General features: G+C 41.7%; 1 protein-coding gene across 1 annotated transcript in view; it reads left to right on the forward strand.

The window, feature by feature from the left end:
• cldc1 (C-type lectin domain containing 1) overlaps window positions 1-9,880 on the forward strand; it is a 16,389-nt gene extending 6,509 nt beyond the window's left edge. Inside the window, exons 3-6 of the mRNA XM_084176032.1 lie at window positions 7,320-7,451; window positions 8,094-8,245; window positions 8,360-8,481; window positions 9,026-9,880. Coding sequence (XP_084032158.1) covers window positions 7,320-7,451; window positions 8,094-8,245; window positions 8,360-8,481; window positions 9,026-9,188 — 569 coding nt within the window. The 3' untranslated portion in view covers window positions 9,189-9,880. The remainder of the gene's footprint in view (window positions 1-7,319; window positions 7,452-8,093; window positions 8,246-8,359; window positions 8,482-9,025) is intronic.
• The last annotated feature ends 42 nt before the right edge of the window (window positions 9,881-9,922 follow it).

A 9,922-nucleotide genomic window follows, 5' to 3' on the forward strand; every position in this document is an offset into this window, starting at 1 on the left:
GACGCATATCCCACGGTAGTTATTGGGGTCAAATTTGTCTCCACTTTTGTGGATTGGGGTGATCAGTCCTTGGTTCCAGATATTGGGGAAGATGCCAGAGCTAAGGATGATGTTAAAGAGTTTAAGTATAGCTAATTGAAATTTGTGGTCTGTATATTTTATCATTTCATTGAGGATACCATCAACACCACAGGACTTTTGGGTTGGAGGGTTTGTATTTTGTCCTGTAGTTCATTCAATGTAATTGGAGAATCCAGTGGGTTCTGGTAGTCTTTAATAGTTGATTCTAAGATTTGCATTTGATCATGTATATTTTTTTGCTGTTTGTTCTCTGTTATAGGGCCAAAAAGATTGGAGAAGTGGTTTACCCATACATCTCCGTTTTGGATAGATAGCTCTTCGTGTTGTTGTTTGTTTAGTGTTTTCCAATTTTCCCAGAAGTGGTTAGAGTCTATGGATACTTCAATTACATTGAGCTGATTTCTGACATGCTGTTCCTTCTTTTTCCATAGTGTATTTCTTTATTGTTTTAGTGATTCACCATAGTGAAGGCGTAGGCTCAGGTTTTCTGGGTCTCTATGTTTTTGGTTGGATAGGTTTCTCAATTTCTTTCTTAGGTTTTTGCATTCTTCATCAAACCATTTATCACTGTTATTACTTTTCTTTGGTTTTCTGTTAGAGATTTTTTAGATTTGATAGGGAAGCTGAGAGGTCAAATATACTGTTTAGGTTTTCTACTGCCAAGTTTACACCTTCACTATTACAGTGGAACGTTTTGTCCAGGAAGTTGTCTAGAATGGATTGAATTTGTTGTTTCCTAATTGTTTTTTGGTAGGTTTCAACACTAATTTCCTTCCATCTATAGCATTTCTTAATATTATTCAGTTATTTTGGCTTTGATGCCTCATGATTGAGTATTGCTCTGTTCAAGTAGACTGTGATTTTGCTGTGGTCTGATAGGGGTGTCAATGGGCTGACTGTGAACGCTCTGAGAGACTCTGGGTTGAGGTCAGTGATAAAGTAGTCTACAGTACTACTGCCAAGAGATGAGCTATAGGTGTACCTACCATAGGAGTCCCCTCGAAGCCTACCATTGACTATGTACATGCCCAGTGTGCGACAGAGCTGCAGGAGTCGTGACCCATTTTTGTTGGTTATGTTGTCGTAGTTGTGCCTAGGGGGGCATATGGGGGAGGGAATGCTGTCACCTCCAGGTAGGTGTTTGTCCCCCTGTGTGCTGAGGGTGTCAGGTTCTTGTCCAGTTCTTGCATTTAGGTCGCCACAGACTAGTACATGTCCCTGGGTCTGGAAATGATTGATTTCCCCCTCCAGGATGGAGAAACTGTCTTCATTAAAGTATGGGGATTCTAGTGGGGGGATATAGGTAGCACACAGGAGGACATTTTTCTCAGTTGAGATAATTTCCTTTTGAATTTCTAACCAAATGTAAAATGTTCCTGTTTTGATTAATTTAATAGAGTGAGTTAGGTCTGCTCTATACCAAATTAGCATACCCCCTGAGTCCCTTCCCTGTTTCACACCTGGTAGTTTGGTGGATGGGACTACCAGCTCTCTGTAACCAGTGGGGCAACCAGTGGGTCCGTCTCCTCTATACCATGTTTCTTGTAGGATGACAATGTCTGTATTTCCGATTTCTTTGGTGAAGTCCAGATTCCTGCTCTTTAGGCCAAAGGCAGATGACCTCAGGCCTTGGATATTCCAGGATGAATCTCTCTCCAACCCCGCACCACCCCTCTCCCTCACTCCTCCTCGTCATGCTTCTTTGGCATGCAGAACGGTAACGATAGTTGTGGTGGTTGTGCAATCCCCAAAAGGAGCAAAAGTCCATAATTGTGAAATGTGCTCCCTCCCAGGACTTTCAGTCTCTGGCAGCCCAGGCTGTTCAGTAATTATAACACACTGAGAACATTCACTACCACAATTTGTCTCAATTCTTTCTATTATTCTTTCTCATTCTCTCTCTCTCTCTCTCTCTCTCTTTCTTTCTCTCTCTCTCTCGTTGGAGTGCATGCTGGGAGTGAGTCGTGAAGCAGGAGTGAGTGTGAGAGGAGGTGGGCAGATGTGGTAGGAAAAGTAGGAGAGGAAGGCAGTGTGGATACGGGGGCAATGGTGGTAGATCAGAACAAAGAAGGAGGGGAAAAAGTCGGTGAGATTGCGACTGCCGTTGCTGAGGTGGTGCTGGAAAATGAAATTGGAGGTCAAGAGGAGATTGAAATAATGGAAAAGGAAGCAGCTGTTTTCAAAGTACCGAGGAGTAAGAGGAAGAATGGAAGGGTGGTGAAGGGTCTAATTCCAAGAGAAAGATAGAGATTGATAAATCAGTTGAAGATAAACAGGTTGTAGAGATGGTGGAGTTTTCTTCTGGAGAGGATAGCGAGAGTGAGTCATCTGATGCGTCACAACAAAATAGTGAGATAAATGGGGTGGAAGGGAGGTATGGGATTGAGAAAGTACGTCAATTTCTGAAGTTGACAAAAGGGAAGAAATATATGCAGGAATATAATGTAACAGATTTTTTCCCTGAAAGTGAATTGTTTATTGAATCAGCAAAGTTTCTGATGTCAAAAATAACAGGGGGAGGTTTGACAAGCCCTGAAATTGCTAGACTCAAGAAAGTGGTCACGAGAGTGATAAGTGATGTAAATTCTAAAGAAAATGAAAGAGTTCAGTCGCAGCCTTAACTCTGTAAAGAGATGTGGTTTCTGTGTCTTCCTCTGATTATTTTTTTCATCCATGAGCAGTTTTAAGATTTCTTCTTTAAACGTAAATGGGGCAAGAGACGTTAAAAAAAGAGCCATAGTGTATGAGTTAATTAGGGGAAAGGGAAGTGACATAAATGTTCTACAAGAAACGCATAGTAATTTGGAAAATGAAGTTATGTGGCAACAGGAGTGGGGGGGACAGTGGTGTGTAGTCATAAAAACTCAAAAAGTGGGGGTGTGGCCATCTTGTTCTCAAAAGGGTTTTTGCCTTTGTCATATGAGGTTGAAGAGGTAGTTGAGGGGAGGTTATTAAAAGTTAGAGCAAGGTATGAAAACATCACTATGTGTCTGATAAATGTATATGCCCCAGTGGTGGCAGTTGAGAGGGTATGTTTTTTAGAGACATTATCAAATAACATTGAGAAATGTAATAATGAAGATTATTTATTTATTGCTGGGGATTTTAACTGCACAGTCAGTGATTTAGATAGAAATCACAAAGAACCTCATATAGCCTCATTTTTTAAAAACGCCTCATTGTAACACATGAACTGTGTGATATTTGGCGGAGTCAACATGGAGGCACGAGACAGTACACCTGGGCGCATGTGAGAGAGAACACCATCTCTATGGCCAGGTTAGATAGGTTTTATTGTTTTGAGCATCAATCTCAGGTCTGTAAATCAAGTGTGATAACCACAGTGGGATTTTCTGATCATTGTTTAATAACAGGTGGTGTTCATTAACGATGTAAAACCCCAAAGCGCATATTGGCATTTTAATATAACTTTATTGAGTGATGCTCACTTCAGGAAATGTTTTAGTTTTTTCTGGGAGAGGTGGAGGTCTCAAAAGGCCAGTTTTGTATCCCTTCAACAGTGGTGGGATATAGGGAAAATCCAGATTCAACAATTATGTAATCAATACACGAGAAATGTCACCAAGGATATCACCAAATCAATGAAAGCCCTAGAGACTGAAATAGTGGAACTCATGACGTTGGTTGAGACCACAGGAGATCGAGGCCATACTCAGGCCCTCAAGAGGAAAAAAGCTACATTGACAGACCTGCTGGGTATCAGAGCACAGGGGGCATTGGTGAGAAGTAAGTTTCAGGGAATCTCTGAAATGGATGCCTCATCCAAATTTTTCTTTGGTTTAGAGAAAAAGAATGGACAAAGAAAAATTATTCATTGCCTCAAATCAGCTGTTGGACAGGAGCTCACTAGCCCTAGTGAAATTAGAAAGAGGGCAGTAGAGTTCTATGCTGAGCTCTACAAGTGTGAGTACAAAGAGGATAAAACAGTGACACAGCAGTTCCTTGATGGGCTCCCACAGGTGGCTGCAGAAGCTCAGGTTGAGCTAGAGCAACCATTGTCTTTGCAGGAGCTATACACTGCATTAAAAGGCATGGAAAATGGAAGGGCACCAGGCATTGATGGGCTTCCCGTTGACTTTTTTAAAAGTATTTTTGGGCTATGTTGGGAGAGGATTGGCTAGCAGTAGTTAATGATAGTTTAACCGGAGTGTTACTACCAATAAGCTGCAGAAGGGCTGTCCTCACCCTACTGCCCAAAAAGGGTGACCCTAGGGAGGTGAAGAACTGGAGGCCGGTGGCTCTATTGTGCACTGATTATAAGATCCTGTCCAAGGCTTTGTCCAACAGGCTGAGGGAGGTGATGGGGAAAATCATACATACGGACCAGTCCTACTGTGTTCCTGGCAGGCAGATAGGGGATAACATTTCTCTGATTCGTGATTTTTTGGACGTCTCTAGGGATATTGGGTTGGATGCTGGTCTAATTTCAATTGATCAGGAAAAGGCATTTGACCGAGTTGAACATCAATACTTATGGCACACTTTTGAGGCGTTTGGGTTCAGCTCTGGTTTTATTGCCATGATAAAGGTGATATATGGTGACATTGAAAGTGTATTGAAAGTTAACGGTGGTTTGAGTGCTCCTTTTAAAGTGTGTAGAGGTATTAGGCAGGGATGTTCTTTGTCAGGAATGTTATATGCCATTGCTATAGAGCCACTACTAAATAGCATTAGAAGTCGCATTGAAGGGGTGTACCTTTCAGAGGATATTCCTCCTGTTCATCTCTCAGCCTATGCTGATGATGTAGTTGTTTTAGTGAAAAATCAAGCGGAGGTGGATAGTTTGAGTCTAATGGTTGACCGTTTTAGGGGAATATCCTCTGTTAAGGTAAATTGGGAAAAAAGTTGTGCTTTACAGATTGGAGAATGGTATGGAGGGATCATGGCTTTGCCAGGGGGGCTGGAATGGTGTAAGGGAGGTTTTAAGTATCTTGGAGTGTACCTAGGAGATGAGGGGGACAATGGAAAAAAATTGGATTGGGGTGGTTGAAATGGTGGAAGGGAGGATGAGGAGATGGCGTTGGTTGTTATCGCGTATGTCATATAGGGGGCGCACTATTATAGTTAACAATGTGATTGCCTCTGCACTGTGGCATCGGTTGTCAGTTTTAGAGCCACCATCTGGCCTTCTGGCTAAGATACAGGCAATTATTGTGGAGTTTTTTTGGGATAAATATCACTGGGTTCCACAAAGTGTTTTGTATTTGTCAAAAGAGGAGGGGGGACAAGGTCTTGTACATCTTGCTAGTTGGGCTGCTGCTTTCCGGTTTCAGTTTATTCAAAGGTTGCTTTATGGACCGGAAAATGTGGTTTGGAGAGGGGTGGCAGGTCTTGTATTACAGCAGGTTGGGGGATTAGGTTTAAAGAAAGCTTTATTTTTGGTTGATAGTAGCCAGATTTCTAGGGAGGGAGTACCTCTGTTTTACAGAGGCCTTCTTAGGGTGTGGAGCATTATGAAGGTGTCCAGACGAATGTCAGCGGAATCAGCGCATTGGCTGTTGGAGGAACCTCTGGTGTATGGGGCAAGACTGGATTGTACAACTGCAGCTGTTCCATATTTCTCCAAGATTCTGGTGAAGGGCAAAATCATCACCTTAAAACAGTTAATGGCCATGGCTGGGACCGCCTTAATGGATGGAAGACGGGTGGCTGAACATTTGGGGGTGAGGTCGGAAAGGATTGTCGGACAACTGCTGGGAAGCTGCAGGAAGGCTCTGTCAGCAGAAGAGTGGGGTATGCTGAATAGTCACAAGAAGAAGGTACAAGATGAAAACGTCTCATTTCCAAGACTAGGGATTACACCCAATATCCCAGAGTCAGAAAGAAAGGCGTTATTACTGGATTTGAGAGGGTTGGAAGAAGTGGGTTTGGATGAGGTGAATGGGAAAGACTTATACAGGGGGTGTGTCAAGGTTTTGAATAAAGATACATTGAAAAATAGAAAAGACACTCCATGGAGGGTAAAATTGGGCATTGATGACAAGGTAAAGCCAGCATGGAGAGCACTGTACAAGCCACTGTTACAAAAGGGTACTGGGGATATGCAATGGAGGGTTTTGCATGGCATCATTGCAGTTAATGCTTTTGTATCTGTTATTAACTCAGATGTTGGAGATGGATGCCCTTTTTGTAATATAAGAGAAACAATTTTTCACTGTTTTATGGAGTGTGAGAGGATAAAACCTCTCTTGGAAATGCTGGAGTCTTTGTCTGTAGCTCAATTGGTAGAGCATGGCGCTTGTAATGCCAGGGTAGTGGGTTCGATCCCCGGGACCACCCATACGTAAAAATGTATGCACACATGACTGTAAGTCGCTTTGGATAAAAGCGTCTGCTAAATGGCTTATTATTATTATTATTATTATTATTATTATTATTATTATTTAAAGCTGTAGGGGAGATTTTCAATAACACTGTTTTTATTTTGGGGTTTCAATATAGTAAGCATCAGAAAAGAAAATGTAAACTGTTAAATTTTATTTTGGGACAAGCTAAGATGTCCATTTTTTCTGAGTAGGAAACATAAGATAGAAACGGGATATGGGCAGGATGTAAGATGTGTTTTTAAAGGATTAGTGAAAGCAAGAATAAAAGTGGATTTTGAGTTCTTCTCAGCTGTAAAAGATCTCCCATTGTTTGAGGAGAAGTGGGCTTACGAAGTGCGGTTTGTTTTGTGGAGGAGGGGGAACAATTTTTTGTTGATGAAATGAGTTGAATGTAAATGTTCTTTTGTATTTTATTTAGGAATTATTTTCATTTCTGAAAAGGCAGTGTGCCAGTATTTATGTTAACACTTGAGTATAAGATAAAGGTTTTATAAAAACTCAAACTCTCTCTCTCTCTCTCTCTCTCTCTCTCTCTCTCTCTCTCTGTGTGTGTTTAGCAGGCCTTTACCTTGTGTTCCCCTGGAGACAGCAGCTCTGACCTCTTTTATCAAGTTCTCAGAATATTGCAGCAACATTTTCATAAATCTAGGGACATTCCACATTTGACACACAAGACATGAACCCACAGCTGGGTATAGTAAATACTATATCTAGACTATCATACAGTACAACTGTTGAATTATATCCAAATCTCTTTCTCTCTCTCTCTCTCTCTCTCTCTCTCTCTCTCTCTCTCTCTCTCTCTCTCTCTCTCTCTCTCTCTCTCTCTCTCTCTCTCTCTCTCTCTCTCTCTCCCCTCTCTCTTTCTCTCTCTCGCTCTCTCTCTCTCAGTGTTTAGCAGGCCTTTACCTAGTGTTCCCCTGGAGACAGCAGCTCTGACCCTGAAGCTGAACTCAGTTCGAGGACGTTATGTCCTTCTCTGTGATGACTACTCCAAACTGGGCCAGAGCTGCTCAAAGACAGGTAAAGGAGGGCTAAGTGTAATTCAGAGTGGATACATACTTTAGACAACTGTCAGTCACTATTACATTATTTCACGAAAGAAATAGAACACTGTAAAGGGGTTGCCGTAAATTTGACAGTAACTTACAGGCATCTGTCAACTATGCATAATTTTTTTATTGATGCGCCACTACTACTACATACCAGTTAAGTTGGTACAGCACTCTCACTAACGGGTGCAACAAAAATAGAGCCAGAAACAACAATAATATGCACTCACTAGTGGTCAAAAGGTTTTTGGTGCTCCAAAAATACGGTACAGTACTGTATTCTGTGGGATGGAATTACAGGATCATTCAAAATACAGCAATTCTTTCCCCGCCCACAAAATGTTCCCACAATGCACCATAATTTACAGAATGCTGCAGTAAAACGTTCCACAGTATTTTACTGTTGATAATACAGAAAATGACCATATAAATTACAGTTTAACTTTACAGTGTACACTATACAGTATACATAAGACATTAATTACCCATGCATATTCACACATCTGTCTCTCTTTGTCCTCTTCATCTTCACCTCTTCATCTTCTTATCATCCTCTTCTACCTCTCTATTCCTGTTCTCCTCCTCTTCTCTTTCTCCTCTCCTCTTCTCACAGTAAGGAAGTGTAGGGAGTGTCCTGAGGGCTGGATTCATGTAGATGAGAAATGTTACTCCTTCAGTAATGACAAGATGGACTGGCCGAGCAGCAGAGACAGTTGTACTTCCCTGGGCAGCCACCTTACCATCCTGCACAGCAAGGAACAGCATGTAAGACAGTGTATGTGTGTGTGTGTGTGTGTGTCTGTGTGTGTCTGTGTGTGTGTGTGTGCATGCATGCGTGTTTATTCCCCTCATTGTAACCATAACTGTGTTTGTTTGTAGGACGCTCTGGAAAAAGAGGCCCGGAGGATTGGCGGGTTTGACTACCACTTCTGGATTGGCCTATCAGATCTAGAGAAGGAAGGAGATTGGAGATGGGTGGACAACACAACACTGAAAAACAAGTATGTGAAGCCCATTCTAAATAATCCAATATCACATGTGTTATAATTAGAGGGAGGCAAATAGTTACTTTTCTACACTGTCTCACTCCTTTGCTCCCTTTCTTTATCTCCCTCCATTTTGCTTCCCTTCTCCCTCTTCTTTCATTCTATTCTCTGATTCCCTCTTTTTCTACCTCTTTTCCCTAACTGCCTCCCTACTTTTGTTTTCTGCCTTTCTATTTATCTCTCTCTCACTCCCTCTCCCCCACCCCCCCCCCCTCTCTCTCTCTCTCTCTCTCTCTCTCTCTCTCTCTCTCTCTCTCTCTCTCTCTCTCTCTCTCTCTCTCTCTCTCTCTCTCTCCCTCCACCTCTCTCTCTCTCTCTCTCCCTCCACCCCTCTCTCTCTCTCTCTCTCTCTCTCTCTCTCTCTCCCTCTCTCTATCTCTCTCTTTCTGTATCTCTCTCTCTCTCTCTCTCTCTCTCTCTCTCTCTCTCTCTCTCTCTCTCTCTCTCTCTCTCTCTCTCCTCTCTTCTCTCCCCTTCTCTCTCTCTCTCTCTCTTTCAGGTATTGGAATGAGTATAGCTCTGAGCCTGACAACCATCAGTCAGGAGGAGTACATGGGGAGGACTGTGCCACCCTGGACAGCCACTCGCAGACCTGGTTTGATGTACCGTGTGACCACATCTACAAACGCATTTGTCAGATGGATGCCATCCGGCTAGATTGAATCACAGGACTAAAACTAAGCCATGAACTTCCCAATCATATAGATCTACCGTCCATTTATTAATGAATGATGGCAATGTTTTCTTAAGTAGCTTGTCCTTTTTTAGTCTTTTAAGTGATTTGAGATGTTTTTGTGCAATGAAAAGCACTATAAAAGTGAAATTATTATTCTTACTGGAAACATTGGAACTACGAAATTTACTTAACTACAGGAAACTAAACTAGGTTATTGGTCAGATTTACTCAACTACACTGCCAATTGTGCATATTACTTTGTATTTTTCAGAAACCATAAAACAAAATGGGGACAGGAAAGGTTAAGAGAAGGACTAAGATATAGAAAGGCAAGAGGAGATAAAGATAGTTTTATGGTATAGCTAGTTTCATGAAATGTTCATTCCCTACTGAAAATAACAGATGCAAAAATCTAGCAAATCTGGCACCTTCTGCAAGGAGAATTTAAATGAATGCACTCAATTTAGTAAATCAGTTACTCTAATCAAGGAGGTAGATGCTCTAATCAACTCTGCTGCTTGCCAAACTGATTGCTGTGATACTTGTTAGCAATCTGTGTGCTTTTTGTTATGTGTGTGACCTGTACATAAATACCAGACATATTCTGTATTGCTGCACTAACCATGAAAAGGAATTCCTGAGAGTTAATGTGTCAATAAAACTATTTTCGAATAATGATTCTTCCTCTGATATTTCTTTCCGGTTTGGGTTTGGGTTTTT

This window comes from Coregonus lavaretus, assembly GCF_964263955.1.
Source record: "Coregonus lavaretus genome assembly, chromosome: 13".
NCBI classification, from domain to species: Eukaryota; Metazoa; Chordata; class Actinopteri; order Salmoniformes; family Salmonidae; genus Coregonus; species Coregonus lavaretus.